Here is a 19,492-nt window from a genome sequence, read left to right on the forward strand (position 1 = left end):
CGATGTTAAATTCAAAGAATCGTAGAAAAGTTACAACTGCGATCAAAGTATGCGAGTCCGATCTGTTTCGTGCCATAACGTCCGACTACGGTGTCTTATTCCACTTGTCTAAAAGCCGAGACTCGTTCCATTTGTTTAAAGACGAGAAGAAACAGGGCTATTCCACTTTTACGATCCGCGGAACATTCTGCCGAATTCGTCCGACCACGATCCTTGTTCTACTTAATAGCTCAGGGTCAGATACGGTTCCTATTCCACTGACCTGATCAAATTCAACGGAAACTCCGCTTTTTTTATTTATTTCTCTTTTAGCGAGGTTTAATTTACAGTTACAAGAAAATTATTAGAACGTTTGGCGCGGTTATTCTTTTCGACCATGTGATCGATCGATCAGATTATAATTGATTTTTCCGTTAATTCTGATTTCTGATAATTCCGTTTTACGCAGTGAAAAATGAAAGAAAGGTTTCTGGAGCAATATCTTTATTTTTCTGCGAATACAGTTTCGTTACGTGTATGTATATATTTATATATATATATATGTATATTTGGCTTAACAATACGTTCATAAATACGTGAATATAACATTTACATGCGTTTCCCATCTTTTGCTTTTTAATCTGTTCAAATATACATAAATAGCGCTTATTCGATGCTCGACGAGCGACGATATAAATCGTCTGATTGATCAAATAAAAGATACGTCTGATATTAATAGAAAAGAGAAACGTTAGAACAGAGTATAATGAGACTAGCGAGTCAATCGTTCAATTGCATTTATTCATTGATCACGTTCAAAGTATCCTTTCTTTCCTTTTCTTCTTCTTTTTTTTTTTTTTTTTTTTTTAATATACCTCGTTCAAATTGCACATTAATTATAATTAGGATTAATTTCACTCGATATCTCGAGTTTTAACAACTATGCTTTCGCCATTTTCAGAGATCACCGAAAAGAAATAAATAAAACAAAAGCGTTCAACAAAGAAACCTTTCGCCATCGTTAAAAATTCGTCGAAGAAGAGATTCTAAAATTAATATCCAGTTTAGCGTAGAATCGATTGTTACCAGGTAATTTCCATAAATATAGATACCAATATATTTAAATATTTAAATATTGTAAATTAACTTATCAATTAACTTGTATACCGAATTTTTCGTCAAGTTTCAATAAACGACCGATCTTGCCCGCGTTTGTTTCGCAAAACATCGACGATCGGTTGATACGACGCGTACAATATCACTGGAAAATTACATGTCTCCGTGTAATTCGTCTTTTTCCATCGACAGCATTACAATTACGTATAATTACATATTACGATCTCTAATTCGCTCGAAGACGAACGTCTTTCAGAACGTTCTTTTACCGCAAGTAGTACGCGTACCATCGCTATACGCTAGAAACTATATGTACAAATCCTACTGACAATTACTTAGGGCTTACGAGATTATGCTACTTATATTAAAAGAGAAATTCTTCCTTTACGAAATACGTACTTATCGTTATAGACGTTCTATTTTATCCCGAATTTTTGCTTTGCTTGCAACACTATGACACTTCTGCGATCACTTTGTCTATTTTCGTTTCAGTTGGAACAAATAAACAAAAAGAAAAAAAAAAAAAAATCAATCCTCCTGCGGAGTCATGAAAAATTAACTAAAATTTGTATACGTAGATCCTTCTCTTCCCTTTCTTTTCTTTTTTCTTCCTTTCAGATACCTGTCGGTATAATACATCGAAATATAAAACAATAACAAGTTCTGTTACGTTATAGCGATACAATAAACGATAACGAACGTAAAAGCAACAATAAAGCGTTACGAATGATAAATGAAAAATATACAAATGTCGATTGTTCGTAGAATCCTCCAAGGAAATAATACACCAAATATTCTCTCTCATTCGTTCCTTATACAAGACCTACTCGTCTTTCTTTTTTTTTCTTTTTTCAGTAGATTTTGTATAAAATGAACATTTACGAACAATTATACGCGGAATATTAATATTACTGTGATATCATATGCACACGCATATTTATATTAAATATATATTATATATATATATATATATATTAGGCAATATAATATTAATAGTCGAAATACGATTCATCCTTTGTTATTCTTGACGAATCTTTTCACATGTTTGTAATCATTTTATCGAACCAGAAAAGTATATATAAATAAAAAGAAATCAGAAGATGAAATTGCAGATGAAATAAAGTATCGAGAATGAGATAATACTATGGGAACTATCGTCGAATTAATTTGAATTGAACGGTCGAATTTTCTTACATGACTATATCTACTTTACTTTCTAACGAACATTTCTAATGTTTCAGTGTGTGTTATACGTTGCGTGTATATCTGCGTATAATTATTGTTATCACGCGTATCATTACGTATAATTACTGTACAACAGCGTCGTCTTCTTTTTACACGATCCACGTACATGAAAAATTGATACGCGCTAACCGTAAGCTCGTGCGTGTGAGCTTACATTTTCTGTAAAAATATATATATATATATGTATATATGTATATATTATATACGTGGATATTTGTCAATATTCGCTTAAAACATACAATAAAATGTCTCCGCGTAAGGAAAACGTATGGACGGCAGAAGTGGCGCGTTTCGATCGCATATACACGAGAGATAAATACAAAATTAGAAGAGTGGAATAACGCGTCAAAGAAATTGGATTTTGTCTAAGAGAAATACAAATGAAATTACGATAAATTATATTAATCGTATTACAACGACGATGTGTTAACTTGTACGTACACAACTGGCCGAAAGCTTGGAATCTTTGCACGATCTCTTTGAACGTATGTGTTCAACGACATATCAATTTGTTTTAGAAAATTCTTTAGTCGAGGTTCTCAAGAGATTTAATCAATGTTCTTAGTCAATCTATTTAATTGGAATCGCTTCGAATTAATAACAGTGTCGACAAGAGGTTTTATGTGATAGGTACAACTGGATTGAAATTTCTGGCCAGCGGTGTATACATGCAGAGTACTAAAAAATGTAGCAGTCGAGCGTGTAACATACACTTGATCAAAAGTTATCGAAAGAAATAAAAATATCTTAATAAAAACGAGCACAAAATTATTCGCTTGATCGTCGGAAAATAGTTTTAGCTACGAATGTTACTCTTATGGAGTAACAAACTTAACTAGGTCAATGTTTAAAGCATCTGAAGCGAGCTGTTACGACTGTTCGCTTATTACAAAATCAAATAAAATAAGCTAGTACAACTAGTATTACATAATTGTAGACAAACATGTGATGTCACTCGGCAATGGTAAATAGAAGGATGTTGTTGTAGTTTTACAAGCGTAGAGTGCCAATAAAACTCTGCTATTATGTTAGAAGATAAAACTTATTGAAATAGTAGTTTAAAAAATGGTACAACTTTGAAACTTTGTATTTTTGCAGCTATTTGCTTATTAAGATGTTTTGCTTGTTTCGATGATGCCTTTAAGATTTGACCGCAACGTCTTTTAACACCCCGCATGTCAATAGATAATTATTCCTTCCTCTTGTTTTAAGATGTTTAAAAGTAAAGTAACTAATTATAGGATAGCACTTGGAATCTCGTGAATGCAAAGATATAACTTGAATTTAATTACAGATACGTAACGACGATAGTAGTCTTATTAGGTATTGTAATTAGCAACAATAATAGTGATATCAATAATAATGATTCGATGTGAATAGCGGCGATCTACTCGCATGCAACGAATAAAGATTGCTTAGAGAGTAGGTGCAAATAAAGTGTATGCAACTAATTCTACCATACGAAATGGACAATTATCATACAAATACCTTTTTTAGGAACTTGAAATTCTATGATAACGCGCCTCGCGAATGTTCATCGTATCCAAATGAAATTTAAGATCGTGCAACATCAAGATCTTAAGAAGAAAGTTAATAAAGAATGACCGATATTGCTTTGTACACTTTTAATAAATAAACATTTTTGATAAATTATTCACGTTTAGTTGAAAGTCTTCCTAGTTTCTGTCCCATTGTAAAGTCCATTTTACTTTTTAGAGAATATATCGTTTGTTATTTTTCTACGTGATACGTTTTGTCTTTAGATAGTGAATATGTAGATCGGCAATGAATGAAAATATATAGGCTGTACATAGAATATAATCGATAAATTAAACCAAACGTATGATTTGACTGGAACATCGATCGTTAGATTCTTTCTCTTAATGTAGTGCGAATATTCCTTCGATAATAATAATAGTAGTAATAATAATAATAATAATAATAGTAATAATATTGATAATATTCTGTACATGAGTATAAATAACGTAAAAATGATTGGAACGATACGTTACGATCCTTGATTGTAGTTGATGGGTGTGATCTTGAAATTATTCTGATTTAAAAAAGAGATAATAGGTATATATGTATTGATACAAGTTGAGAAATTGCATCTTTAACGTTAAATTTAATTCATTTTGTACAATATTTTACACTTAATAACGTTATTTTCGCTACCGCTTTTCATGTTTTCTACAACAAGAAAAATAATAAAATCTTTAAATAACCACCCATCAACTAATGAATTCTTTATACTCTCAATGTCTTTAACGCAAAGGAGCACGTATAATTTCTTAACCGATGAACTGGAAATTCTAAGTTCTACTACATTACATCTAGCTTGAGTTTGTAAGATCTATCCGTTCCTATTGATCATCATAGTCTTCATCCTACATAGTATATCGTAATAACATATAAAATACAGTTACAGATTCATTTGACGATATGTATATTATAGATATATTACCAAACACATTGTATATAATTTCATAGTTGGAGAAAATGGAGACGGAATATGTCACGAAGGCACAAGAAGGTCCTGGCTGCATAGATGTTCAACGGATAGAATCTTTTTCCGTTAAGAAAGTAATCATTCGTCGCAATCTCGATAAAAGTGCAACGTGTACTCCGAGTAATCGACACCGTGTTTATTCTTGCAGATATTCTGTAACAGAGAAATCGAAAGAAGAGAGAAATTGTAATATTTATGAACATTTTGAGAGAAAAGATATTTAATTTGAAATGACAGGATTAATTACCTCTTGCGGCTGTACAGTAGGTACACGAAACCTCAACGTTCTCCTGAGATAATGAGCAACATCGAGGGGGAAGGATTGATCTCCCCGTTGATTGTTACTTTCAATGTCGATCTTCAGCTGAGCCTGCTGTTGCATCGTGTATTTCCGGCCACAAATTAGAGACTCATCGACGCCAGGATTTGTTGGCGAGGAGCACTGTTGCACTACTTGACCGTACCAAGGCATTCCACTGAAGCATAAGCGAAGAATCAGATTATAATTAAACACGTGGAATATTCCAATGTGAAACATATTCAGAATCACATTTTTATTTATTCCATTACTTACTGTACAACATTTAGATATATTTTATTTCACTTACATTTTTTTTATTTCATTAGTACCTTAATAGTCTAAAAAAATTATAAACTTACATAAAATGTAACGTAAGTTGAACGTCTGGCATATATTTGGACAAAGGAATGATGCAAGATATATTATTCGGCGTATCCTGCGAGGACGCGGAACAATACTTTTGATCGAGCGAAGTATTAAAGCTTTCTGCCACTATCCACAACTGTGGCTTTGGTTCTGGTGGTAACGATCCAGCAGCGTTGCTGGCAACTTCCGCCCAATCTCCACTACCGCTTTCTCTCCTTGTTCTTTTATGCAGATATTTGTAATTGTTCTGTAACAAATAGAATAATTAATTACAACAATTTTACAATTTTACAATTTTACAATTTTAATTACAACAACATTAATTAATAACAAATAAATAAATAGAATATATTCTTACGCTATCCAAGATGATCTTTAACATAAAAAATTAATTGATGTTTCTCTTACTTCTTTTACAAGTGTCTGCGTGCTTGGATCAGACGGATTGATACCATTCTGGAAACTTTTGCTTATTTTACGTTTCTCCTCGTACACGTTCAATGGCTGTTCTATGTGATCTGCTAAAAAATAAAATAGGAATTTCTTGTTTACGCTCATCAACGGGAAAGTATTTCTTATTGCGTTGTTTTAATATATTCAGGAGAAAATTTTAGAGACAAAGTAACATGAGACTTACAGATTGATTTCTTCTCCGGAGGATGATCAGGTTGAGGATCCTCGAACTGATGAATCTTGGCTGTACAACAGAATATCTAAAGCACAATATATATGCATTTAAAATACAAGCATTAAAAGGAATAAGACAAAATAAAAGATTCGATTCGAGAAAATGTTACCTGACAGGGATTTTCAAACTCGCTAAAGTGTCTGGGACAATTCGACGGTCTACCTAGTGGAATTGGACCTTTGTTCAAAGACGAGTCCACTTCCGATCCTTGATCGTTTTCATCCACGTTACTGGGAATAGCACCGGCGCCATGTCTACCCAACCAGTTTCCAGGAAATTCGCTAAAATAATTTAACGCATTGAAATATCTCAAACTTGAAGGAAACAAAGGATACTGTAAATTGCTTACATCGATCATTTTTAATAATTATCAGTAAATAATAGAGTAAGGAATAATTAAAATTATTAATAATTACAAACCTATTTTTCTCAAGTTTTGGTTGCGGCCCAGAATGACTAATAGGATACCAAGTAATTTCTTGAGAGTAAAGCTGTTGTTTCGTATGAGGCGCCTGCGTGGAGAACGCGTTGGTTTTCACAGACAAACTACTGTCCAAGCCTCTACTATGGGATCCGTGCTTGGTATACGAAGACGACAATGTACTATCTAACAACGAATTGTACCGAGGATCGTAATTAGGCGTACTCGACGCTGTCGACGGATGAACCGGTCTTATAGCCAACATTCCATTGCTAGCTACCGCGGTCCACTCGAGGCTGCTGCGTTTCTGATATTCTAAGAAGTATAACGTCGCCATTGCTACTAAGCTGAAATTTAAATACACTCGATCAAACACTCAAGTAATTTGTTTAGTACAAGAGCATATACAAGTTGTATGTAAGAAATTTTAATTACCAAAACGCCATAATAAGGATAAGTATAACAATGATAATCTGGATGAACTTATTACTGCACAGAAGTTCGTCCTCCCGCTCGCTCTTCTTTCCTTTACCTTGTACGGTAGTTTTACTATTGATAGAGGATGAGTATTTGTTACTTGATATACTAGAGATTGTACTAATCGAACTTTTCAGACTGTCGCCCCTCTTCAGCTTCGCCAGCCGCTTGTTTATTCGCTCCAGTTGGTCTATGCGAGTTTCCAAGCTATCCGTTACCTGACAAATTTCACAAAATCTCAGCACACTGTCTGACGACGAGTTCAAATAAAAATCACAAACAATAAGGATACTAAAGGAATTAAAAGATATAGGAATAATAAGTAGAGGATAAAGATGGAAGGAGAAGAAGTTGAAGGATGAAAAGTTCGGATGAGCATCTTACTTTACACAGTTCTTTCACAGCACCAACATTCTCCATGAATATCCTCTCCTTGTTCACCATTAGAAAGTTTTCGATCCTCTGGCCATTAGGAAGGACAATGTCACCAGCTGGCAGCACAGCTTCCGGTAGTATCTGCTGCACTTCCTGCGCTATGACACCCGTGTCTTCTTGCTGTTTGATACCCAAACCAGAATGCTGTGCAAATTCTGGAGCGTATCTATAACGAACCACTCTCAACTGTTGCACGTTTCGCAATTGTTCACGCGTGTCCACTTCCTGTACGTTTTGTTTCGCCCGTGCATCACTGGGTTGGACAATATGGCCAGTCACCTGTGAACATTATTCATTAGCAATGGCTCCATTGTTAAGTCGTCATATCTGTGCTACAGTATTGTAACTAAATGACAGTACTTTCATATTGCCATGGACAACCAAAGCTTCGTCAGGCCTATCCGTGTTAATTCCAACTCGGCCGGCATGGTAAACGCTATCCGGTGCTGCTCCTCTTTGCCAACCACCTTCGGCGCCAACGCCACTGCCTTCCGACTCGAATTGGCCGGGATTACTTGCCTGCACCGTTTCATTTCGTGACAAATTTTATTTTTTTTAAATATTACTCCCTAACAGTTTCTTATAAAACTTTGTCTATCTATCGGCTATTTTCAGAAAACATCGTCTTTAATCCTGACAAATTCTTTTCCTTTTCTTCGGTATATCTTTACAAATAGGAGAAGAATGATAAAATCGAAATGTGGTGAATTTAACACAGTTGTTACTCTTCGCTAAAGAAATAAAAATATTCTACAATTTCTTCGGTAAGGTTTATAGCTCGTAACAGGATAAGTTAAATGGCAGATTGAATCTGGATGATATCGTAATTAGAGATATAATTACCCTGACGATTATTCTTTCGGACGCATGAGCTACCACCTGATAACTGGCTTGGTCAGCGGTGTGTGCGTGCAGGCCAACAACTAAATGGAAATATCTTTGATCCGGATTCGGTTTCCCTTTCTTTCGCATATTGTTGCTGGTCGTCTCGCTGAAGTGAAGACGGCCAACGGTTACTTTTGTAACATGCTCGCCGCCTAGTTCCACCCTGAAAGCAGCTCTATTTTAGTGTAACGTAACCATTTTAATAGTTCCCGTGAGAAAGCGGCTAGAATTTCGCACCAAAGATTCCGAAACGTTTTTGCTTCATAATTTTCACATCGCGTGTGATATTAAAATGTGAAACAAAAAAAGAATAATGCACACTGTTCGATCGATTCGTTGTAAATTTGTCTGTGTACTTACGTCACTGGATGGAACGGTTTCTTGCTCCTGTCGCTTTGACTTTGCTCCACTCTGATAGTCTGCGTCGGAGACTCAACTTTGACGCCGTAAAAGTGTAGCTGAAAACTGCTTATCTTCTTCAAACCTTCACCGGTTCGAACGAATATAGCTCCACCTTGGAGCTGAGCGTGACAAGTAATCTGAAGATATTTCGTGTAATTACATTCGTTGATTTCATTGTCTCGAATAATATACAAGAAAAGTATCGTTGACCCAAAGTTTGATTAATGTAACGCTAGTGGTATAGATTGCGGATTTTTATGCAAATTCACATGTTTGAGAATATAGTTGGAAGAGTAGGACTTGGGTAGATTATTTACCTATCGAATATTATAAAAAGCGCTATACTTTGATGTATCTTTTGATACTATGATATAGTATAAACAAAATATTCTTAATCTAAATGGTATTCAACGGTTATTTTGTTAAATTCCTTTGAAACTCTTATACCTGAAAGTGATTCTTCTTCTGGCACACAAACGCGTCGTCGGAATTGCTGAAATTAAATCCCTTGTCCGCGTCTACTCGGTAATGAGGCACTGGAAGTTCCTTCAGATTATGATCGCATAGAACGTGCCAAGAAGTTTGCTGAAAGGGATGAAATCGGATGCACTGATAGCTGGCATCTATATAGCTATTGTCCGCCACTTCGTCGCCATCGAGAACTGCACTGCTGCTACTGCAACTGTGCTCCACGGTACCCAGTTCAGGTTCCTGAAGAAATAAGAATGTATCAGATCGGTCAACGATACTTTTTCAATCATCTTTCACGATGTGAATTTGACAAAAAATATTTGCGAGCATAAAATACATTTTCACTTGTATTCTCTATCTACTTATATTCCAAGATGTAGAATTTTAATACAATCTATCCGGAAATAAAGACCACAGGAAGGAAATATAATTCAGTTCACACGTTTAATTAAATACCAACAATCAAGTACTACAATTTTTCTATTACGTTGATAAAGATCGAAGAATAAACGATAAATCCATGAAAATACAAGCTGTTGCGCGTAAAAAGTGATGGATGATTTTTAAGCGATTCACAAGTGGGAAAAATTATTCTTCCAATCTGAAGGTTAAATAAAAATACAATTTTAGTAACACAATACGCGAATTGATAGAAAGTGATATCGCTCTCCTGTAACAAACAAAAGATATACTTTATTATATTCTTTTCCTGTAATCTTTGAATCACAGTTTCTTAAGTATCTAATTACTTTAGTATAATCATGACAGTAAAAAAATTTTACTCGTTGCACCTGCTTCACATGAACAAGACCATCCTGGCTCAATTTTCTCTTCTTGGGTGCCGATTGTAACGACGAGTACAACGTGTTCATGTTACCAGGGCTGTGCTCGTGTGGCAGAGGTACTAAAGTCTGACCTATCGGCTGTTGCGATTGGATATTCGGCGTTCCTGGGCCGAGGTGAGACGTCAGCACTGTATGAGTTAGCAGCATCGAATCCGTGGAGGATGTTAAAGTCCTCGGAGAGGACGGTAGTAAATTTGGTGCATAATTTGCCTGATTGCCTTGGTGATGAAGAAGCATCTCCTGAAGAGCTACCTTTTGATCTGCAATTGCGCATGGTTTTTGCAAATTTTTCACAAAATATTCTAAATATCATCATAAATATTAACCAAGTATCTTTAGCAAATATATTCCGAGTATCATTGTTACGAAGCGTTTAACCTTTTAGCCTACGGTATCGTATGAGAAACGTGTTTGTTACGTCGATGTTATTGATTTATCATTTACTCCAAGAGAGTAAATCTTTCTTGTTTAATGATCAATTGGTAGTAATAATTTATCAAACATCTTGTAAAATAAAATTAGCCACCGACCATGTTGTCGCTTATGGCACGCGCTATTGGAACTCAAATCGTAAGGCAAGGGGTTAATACATAAAGAGAGAAAGTTCGAATATTTTTATGGACTCGTAGTTAAATGTAGGAATATCTATCGATCAAACATCGAGCACAGCGTCGTTGAATTTTTAACAGAATATTTTGTGAACTTACGCGGTGAATGTACATGTTGTGTGTCGTTGTGACCTGGCGGAGAATACGGTGGTTCGCTGCCGCTGTCCGGTGGGCTTTCTGGCAAAGCGTGTCTACAACAAAGCGGCCAGCTAAAGCGTTTCGTACTTCTAAATAATTCTCAGACTCGCAGCAATTTCATCTTACCAATCATGAGCATGAATCAATGTCAGAACATCAGTACGAATGATTTATTTATTGCAAAATTTCTAATTTCCTTAATAGCCTCTTCTCTATGTTACCATTACAAAGTGACATAACCGTTTCCGATTTCTATCGCGTTAAATTGCCCGTAGTTTTAAATAAAATTAAAAAGAAAGAGCGTAAATATTCATTAAAAAAAAAAAAAAAAAAAAAGAAAGCAACGATTCTACCTGCATAGCGACCGTTAGATTATTTACATCCACAAAAAATGGTTCTCAGAGAGTATCAATTTATAAGGATTTAAACCGTGAATGGTTTCGAATTACTTAATCCACGAGGTTGACATTCTAGCCCTCGGCTTAGGCGAACTCGACTTACGGGTGAACGTACGATTGCGGATCCTTGTAAGCGGCGCCATTTGGTACAGTGGTGGTACCGGATGTGCACGTACTCGAGGCCGGATGACTTTGGGTAATCGGCGATGGTAATCGAGACGGTGGTTGTTGAGTGGTTGCCGCCTCCACACGACCACCGTGCGTCGTCGTTCCACCCCCGTTCTCATTATGCGCCAATGTATCAGCGAAATATCTACCATGAAATAATTAGTCGTGCAATCGCAGCGTAAAAATAAGCGTTCACTCCGACTGAACGAATGGTACACAATGAGATGAGAATTTGATCGTACGACTGAAAATTACGAGACGTTACGTGCTAATAAAATGAGATAATCATAAGCTACGATTTTTATGAGGTAGCAGAATACCGGGATGGTCGCCTGTTTCGTACAAAGTTCACAAATTTAGAAGCGTAGAAGATTTTTTTATTTTATATTACTGTAGATTTACAGAGGTCCTATGATGGAAGAATCGCAGGAATTTATCGGACGTTTGCATCTTCCAACGTATCGTCTAAAGAAATGAATTATGCGCTATAGGTCATTATCCAATCATACTCTTGTCTTATTAATTATAGGTTTATTTCAAGTAAATTGTTTTCCTATTTTAACGTTCGATATACGAAGCGGCTACTTTGTCCGAGAAGAATGATTGCGACTTAACGAATCAATCGATATCGACGGCTGCAATAATTATCATGGATAAACGGATGATAATAACAAATTACTCGATGTTTCAATGTATTTCAATGTTATCGATATTGGCAATTGTCTGCTGCCAAGAGAAAACTCGATTTTCGGATTTTCCGTTCGAGACTTTTCTACGAATTCCGTTTCCCTGACACGATCTAAACAAGGATTTACATTGAATAATAGATACGATTATATTGCCCCTCGTAATTATGCAATTATCCTGTCGCGATTTCAGATCCACGAATCCTTGAAACTTGTACCAATTACCATTGAATATTTTCTTCTTAGCTCAAGAACAATTACGTTCTTTTTTTATGCATTCCTTGCTAACAGTTTATTGGAAAGAACTTTATCTCTCGTTCGTGGCGATCAGTAAACAATATCGTGACGTTGATATTATAATATCGTTTACCAAAGCTAAATCTAACGTTTTTTCTTAATTCGTTCGATCCTTAATTCCTCGCTATTCAGATTCTCAATTTAATCCAAATTTTACGTCTACAATAGAAGTCCACAAAAATTGTGGTCGATAGCCTGTTTCTAAACGTCTTAAAGTCTTACACAAATCCTTCAACTTCTTCAACTTTCTACGGAATCATGCACGCAACGTAGAAGATATAATAGACGATTTCTAGCTGTTTTAACTCTATTGACCCTTGACACGACAGGGATCGCTCTCAAACAGTTGACATTCGATTAATTTTCTCAAACAAAACTCCTTTTCGACGAGTCGCTTGAGTCATAATTTACTGTCTCTCTAAATTTCCGAAGTTCCGGCAAACGTTCCAAGTTTCCTCCAGAATCATCTACGACAGGCAATTTCCAGCTGTTTCGATCGACCCTCGACGCAACACAGATCACGCTTCAATTTTGCGTTCGATTAATTTTCCCAAACAACCCTTATTTTCCAAGACTCGCTCGGCTCGCAAACTTTGCCCCAAAATCATATACGAAACACCGAAAACGAAAGCTACGATGGGCCATTTTTCCAGCTATCGTAATCCCAACCGACGTTACCTCGATTGCCAAATGAATTTTGATTTTGCCAAATGAAATTTGATTTTGCCAAATGAAATTTATTTCGAGACAACCGCGCCGTCGAAAATCGTACAGAATCGCATATGAAACACGGAATGGAAGCTATAATAGACAATTTCCAGCGGTTTTAATCCCATTGACCCGCGGCGCAACAGGGATCAAGGGTGAAGAGCTTCCATTCGGTTGATCCGTGAATGAAATCTGTTTCTGAGATCAGCGCGGGGCCTTTAATGGGACGAGTGCGTTAGGTTGGATTACCAGGCCTAACACGGCAAGCACTGATTCCATCAATTCCGTCCAGCCTGTCTCTGTCATTATATCATTACACCTCTGCGGTCGCTACCACGCGATATCTGTCTGCTTTTTCTACACGCGCGCACGCTCCTATACATACACGATTATTGTGTTCGACGACTGTACTCGACGACTGTTCGTACGTTCGTGTCTGTCACACGCGTGCACCATCCTTTTTCTTCTGCACGCGTTTTATGCAGACGTGTACACTGTCGGCCATAAGTTTTCCATTATCTGTTTTTATCGAATGTTTTCAGATGCACCGGATGAAAGTGTCATTTTGCGTGTGGCGTTTGTAAGCTGTGAATACGGCGAGCAGAGGAACGTTGATAAATACGTAAATCGTGAACAATTTACAGATAGGTATTCGGAGGTCGAGTATTTTCCAGTTACGAAGTATATTGTTGTAGGTATTCAATAATTTGGAGAAGTAACTAGCTGTAGATCCTTTTACATTTTTCGAGCAGTTATTTTATAACTTTCACGTTATTTTATCATTTTCTCGGTATTCGTGCGCAAAATGTGTACGTATAGTTATGGTATTAGGTCGTCCAAGAAGTTTCTTTCGTTTTATAAGAAAATAATGGATATACAACATTTTTCCTTTTATATTATTTTATCGAATTACGTATGATTCACTTTGTTCTATCAAAATAAAGATCACAACGTTCGACAGATTAGGCTTCATGTCTGTATAAAGATGCATCGTTGTAAAAGACGTGACTGTAAGAGAAAGACAACCTTTTCGGACAACCTAACATTTTGTACGAATTATTGGATTTGTTTTACGTAATAATTTGAAAACGCAAATAGTAGGAGATTTCTTATTGCAGTGACTGGCGGAAGCGCTCGTACACTTTTCATGGATATATTACGTGTGTGTAATGACACCCAACTGTCATGATCATGTTGGAAAATTTTTAACGCTTCTGAAAATATACACAGTAGTTACAAGATATTCAGGACGAGTATGTACTTTGCAGAGACAGCAAAACCACTTAAACGTGTAATCATGCACAGTGTTAATAAGTATTGGTACTTGGTCGATTCTTTTGCAATATTTTTTATATGTTTAAAATAACTATCCATATCGTGTATCTAATTTTGTACTAAATATAACTTTACAACGAATATCCTGCCGCTGTTATATAAATATCCTGCGATATGATAACGTCAGTCGCGTCAGATTACAGTGTTAATAAAATTTCCAAATGTTTAATATAACAGGTGCGATATAAATAATGAAAGCTTGCCGTGACAAAGGTACGAATACTTTTGCGAGCCACTATCTTCATGAACAATTTTATTTTGTACGAACACTTACGCATGTTACCAGTGATTTCAGTATTTTATAAAATGTATATATCTAGTTGCAGTGTATTGTACGAGCTGGAAATATTTCAAAAATTAACAAACAAATGTACGCAGAATTTTCGTTTTTATCGAAGAATTCATGAAAGTCGATGCGAAGAGATTGATAAGTAGAACACACTGACGAATCATGGAAGTGGAGATTCTGTTTGCATAACGTTGTTACACACGCACACGTGTCTCTGTGATGTAGGCGTTAACGATGGCTTCCAGTTCAAGTCAAACGTCGTGTTCATTAAAACAAAAGAAAGAAAAAAAAAAAAAAGAGAGAAAGACAACTTAAAATCATGCGCTGTCCGATCAAAGTGCGACATTTTCATCGTGTAACAAACGTAGATAGAAATCTCAGCTAAACAGAAAACTCAGCTTCTGTTAATTGCAACATTGAAATAATTAACGCGTCGCGTCGGCGTAAAAAGCTACAAGTTTGTTTATCGATACTTGAAAACGAATTCGATTCATCGCCTTAGCAATCTCTTAACTGTTTATCGTTTCAGTCAGCGTCCGCTTCCAAATTTTTGAAAAATCCGCTACAAAACACGGAATATCCTTCGAACAAGTTAATCAAACGATTAACTTCTAACCGAAAATTAAGCAATTTCTTAAATAGGAAATTTGTATTGCTCTGGATGAATATAGGATAGAAAATAATTGTAAAATAATTACAAGATATAAAAAATGATATCAGAAATAAATACGTGGAAGGATAAATATCACTTACGTGGCGGGTTGTTCGCTGTCGCTGTTGATGAAATCTTCCAACTGCGAGAAGTCCAGGGCCTCATTGTCTATGCCTCCGACGAAATCGCCCCGACCTGTGTAAAACGAGAAGAATTCGTGTTTCATTCTGCTACCTTACGATTGTTATCTGGCAAAGATCTTATGAGATCGTGATGACGCGAATCTCGTCTAAATATATCTTCTTGTGGTGTCTTACGATGTGAAAACACAAAACAATAATAGAACAACCAAGACAACTGGTTTTAGTAGCAAAATTGTCTGCGACGTATTAGCCAATCGTTTAATACAATCGAAAACGATAATGAAACGTTCGTTTGTTATTATAAAGTATTAAAAAACGAATAACCACTGTCGCAAGGTTTAAAGTATTTCGAATGCGCGATAAGTAAGAGAAGATGAAGATTAGAGAAGAATTTTCTACAAAATTTCTAATTGCTCTTCTTCTTCTAATACTTACAGGTAAAGATCCCAAATCCTGAAAATTGTGAAACCTCGGAGACGCGTAGAGCTATTACGCAATCTCTTTTCGCCGCGGAAATTTATTTTAAAGGCTTGAAATCGACGCGTGAATATCCAATTGCTTTCGATCTTGCGTTATAACACGCTATAACGTTGATGAATCGTTTCCCCAAACGAGAGTCCTAATTAACGTGAGTAAATTTTATCCGAAACGTTTTTTCCTGTCTCTTGGGATTCGCGAGCTGTGACGCGATATCGGATTTTCAGGAGTCGATTTCTTCCTCTTACGGTGAATTTGAACAGCAAAAAGAAAAAAGTAATGCAATATCCTCTGCATATTCCCAAAGTTTCATAATTTTTTGAATCGATGGTTTCAGAGTCTTCTCTTGTTAGTACATACAGATTCTTAGAAAATTAGATCTTCGAATATAATCACGAAATGCGCGATCGTTGCAAGGATTCTTTGCTCGCCAAGTTGACGAATAAAGGCGAGAAACGATACGTATTCTGGTTTATGTATCCGAGTTATTTCTTGCAGCGAGCTGCGTTTAGGAACGAGGATGCAGGTAATTCAGGTATTCCGTGAGAGAGACATCCGCGTGGGAGTAACGAGGCGTTACAGGTGAGAACAAGCAACGTAGAGGCATGAACATATTTCACCTCGAGGTCTTCTTAAAGGTCTCTCGGCCGAACACACGTAAGGGATTGATTTCGAAATCATTGGACAATGCAGTCGCTAATTCTATGTCTCTGTGGAATTCCGTATTTTACTGCGTTTTACCATCAACCTATGTCTTCCTATGTCTTCGCTTTCCTGGCGGATTTGTTACGCGAACCCCTAGAGAAGCTAAACCGATCGACTCTACTATTTTGAAACGTCGAACGACGATAAATGGCGAAGTGAACTTTGAAACAACTAATGCTCGTAACGTAGTAGCTAATCTCTACCTTTCAACGATTAACTGCTGTAATTTTATTCTGAACGATTCGCATAGCATCGTGTGTTTAACGCTAGCTAGATATAATAGAGTTTAAAAATGCAAAAATACAGCATGCGAATAATACGCGAACATATATATAAAATATCCGACGTGAAGTATCTATTAGTTATAATTTCTAATAAATAAAGCAGATTTCTATTAAACTTCTGTTTCTCTATAAAAACAAATCGCCTGTACAAAGACGTAAGTTCTCGTTTTAAAATCCGCGATTTAGTGACAATAGTAAATAACGTTAAATTTAGAGACGCAGGGACGCACAGTACGCGTATAATACGCAAAACTGTATGAAATATGCGATATAAGTTGCTCGATACGATTTCTAAGTAAAGTAAATTTCCACCGAACTTTTCTTACTCTCTAACAATCCGAATTTCCATTAAAATTCGCAGTCTAACGATAAGTAACGATACGCGATGTTAGGAATCTTAGGAAACAGCTTATGGATTCTAATGATCGCGGTGCAAGAGAAAGTGCGAGTTCATCGAGTGGGAGAGAATTTCACGGCCAATTAGAGGTGGAAGGCTATGCGGCCGAAGGATCAAAGTGTCAACGTACACGAACATGTGCATCGCGGTAGAATCGCACCGGAATTTCTTCGATCGTGTAAATTCCTTCCCTGTAAAATCCTCCATGGTGAACACCGCAACGTTGCTTTCTGATTTACGAGGTTCCACTCGGACGAGAAAAGTCCGATCGACGATCGGTATCGGAGAGAAATCTCGATCAATAGTTTCACCGTTGAACTACGAAACTCGTACAAAAGTTTCGTAAACAAACGTATTTTATTGCCAAGAACGAGTAATTGATAAGTTTTTTTTTTTTTTTTGGTCCAAGATCTAACAGAATCTGAAGTTTCAACATTCGCGTAAAAAAAGAAGATTGAGTTTCAGAAAAATATTGTGCCATCGTTTTCATAGATACGACGAGGAAGTTTGTGCTTTTTTGAGTGATTCAAATAATTTTTATTTAGGGGTTTTATCCAATTTTGCTACACAGAATAGGGCCGAATAACGCGTGCAATGCGCGAGGCGATTTCTTGCGAAAAAAGAAAATATAGGATAAAATTTATTATTACAGATAGAATTTCCCCGGCGCTTAGTTTTCGAGAAAACCGACTTTGGAAGTTCGTCTGGTATGCGTGAATTTGGCTAGTTACCGATTAGGCGCGAGTAAATGATCAAAAGGAGAATATTTCACGTGCGAAAAGAAGCAAAAGGCGGGCAATAAAATTTGTTCGTTTAAAGTTCGTCCACGCGTATGATAGATGTTTTAAATTTTCTCTAAAACAGTGCGTTTTATGGAACAATTTTATTCCACGTTTTCCACTTATCTTCTATTCTATTATTTCTATTTTCTCCTATTTAGCCTGGAATTAACCACGTTCAAGTATACTTGATAAATGTCGAAATTCGATTTTCGCGAAAACTACGTCTCCGACGAACAAATTTTGTTCCACGGTTCTTCTTGTTTTTCATAAGGAATCGCCTGATGACGTTTGCACGTGTTATTCGCGTAGCGGATAAAATATTATGCCGAAACCTGCAGAAAAATGTAGTTTAGATAAAAATATCTTATCGAACAGCATAATTTATTGCCGTAATAAAAATCCGTAATTAAGTAGCTTAATTACAATTCGACAAAGATTGTAAAATATCGAACAATTGTAAAATTGTTTTTAATTCTGAATCTCGCGAGGATTAAAATTAATAATAATGTCAGCCTACTGGGAGGCTGGTAATTACAGAGGAGAATCAGGCCATGTTTCTCGACTTCAAGCGCCTGTGTACGAAGAATACAATGTGATCACGCAGCTTGGCCACACTTAAGCGCTTAAGACTCCATGTCAAGTGTCATAACTCGTGGCTTCCGGTCAGCCATTCATGCTAGGGAGCAAGTGTAAGGGCGCCTTTAAGACTTTGGTTCGAAAATACGCATCGTACGAGCCAACTCGACCCATCAATGAACGTCATCACGTTCGTAACAACGACCGGCCGACAAACATGTTGCTCGTTCGTCGAACTGTTCGCTGCACGTCGCTGCCAGTGAGAAATATCGTCAGACCCTCGATTAAGATTCAGGTGAAAAGAAAGAAATTCTTGAAAAGTCTGGTGTTTCGAATCGCAGATCTAAAAATCCTTGAACCTTCGAACTCTCAAATCTTTCCACCTTCGACTCTTCGAGCTCTCAAATTTCCCAATTTCCAAACTTGCAAGCTTTTCAACGTTGAACCTTGCGAATTTTTTGATTTCCAAACTCGCGAAGAAATTAAATTTCAGATCTTCGAGTGTTAGAATCTGCAATTTCGGGTTTCGTTAGCTGCCTTTAACTCGGTTGTACTCGCTGACGGAGATACGTCGCTTTGAACGTGGAGAAGCTCGCGAGGAAACGCGAAACGAGACGAGCAAACTCTAAACTTTGGTGCAGCGAAGTAATCGATGGAATTATTCTTCTTCCTTGTTCGTTGGAGCAGAGATTCAAGGAATCGCATCGGC

General features: G+C 36.5%; 1 protein-coding gene across 6 annotated transcripts in view; it reads right to left on the reverse strand.

Moving 5' to 3' along the window:
- Nucleotides 1-759: 759 nt before the first annotated feature.
- Nucleotides 760-19,492, reverse strand: part of LOC139995848 (myelin regulatory factor) — a 68,259-nt gene continuing 49,526 nt past the window's right edge. Inside the window, exons 2-19 of one of the 6 annotated variants that reach the window (XR_011802081.1) lie at nucleotides 15,521-15,614; nucleotides 11,388-11,597; nucleotides 10,848-10,939; nucleotides 10,078-10,400; nucleotides 9,272-9,535; nucleotides 8,783-8,961; nucleotides 8,381-8,597; nucleotides 7,898-8,056; nucleotides 7,487-7,816; nucleotides 7,061-7,320; nucleotides 6,625-6,972; nucleotides 6,314-6,485; nucleotides 6,154-6,229; nucleotides 5,925-6,037; nucleotides 5,510-5,763; nucleotides 5,097-5,325; nucleotides 4,805-5,002; nucleotides 760-4,727 (exon numbers count right to left, since the gene is read on the reverse strand). Coding sequence is in view for 5 of the 6 variants with exons in the window: in XM_072019712.1 (XP_071875813.1) it covers nucleotides 4,928-5,002; nucleotides 5,097-5,325; nucleotides 5,510-5,763; nucleotides 5,925-6,037; nucleotides 6,154-6,229; nucleotides 6,314-6,485; nucleotides 6,625-6,972; nucleotides 7,061-7,320; nucleotides 7,487-7,816; nucleotides 7,898-8,056; nucleotides 8,381-8,597; nucleotides 8,783-8,961; nucleotides 9,272-9,535; nucleotides 10,078-10,400; nucleotides 10,848-10,939; nucleotides 11,388-11,597; nucleotides 15,521-15,614 (3,395 nt within the window). In the remaining variant the exon portion in view is untranslated. Of the gene's footprint in view, nucleotides 5,003-5,096; nucleotides 5,326-5,509; nucleotides 5,764-5,924; nucleotides 6,038-6,153; nucleotides 6,230-6,313; nucleotides 6,486-6,624; nucleotides 6,973-7,060; nucleotides 7,321-7,486; nucleotides 7,817-7,897; nucleotides 8,057-8,380; nucleotides 8,598-8,782; nucleotides 8,962-9,271; nucleotides 9,536-10,077; nucleotides 10,401-10,847; nucleotides 10,940-11,387; nucleotides 11,598-15,520; nucleotides 15,615-19,492 lie in introns of all 6 variants that reach the window. The other 5 variants (XM_072019717.1, XM_072019714.1, XM_072019712.1 and 2 more) reach the window with 5 other exon arrangements.

This window comes from Bombus fervidus, chromosome 16, assembly GCF_041682495.2.
Source record: "Bombus fervidus isolate BK054 chromosome 16, iyBomFerv1, whole genome shotgun sequence".
NCBI lineage: Eukaryota > Metazoa > Arthropoda > Insecta > Hymenoptera > Apidae > Bombus > Bombus fervidus.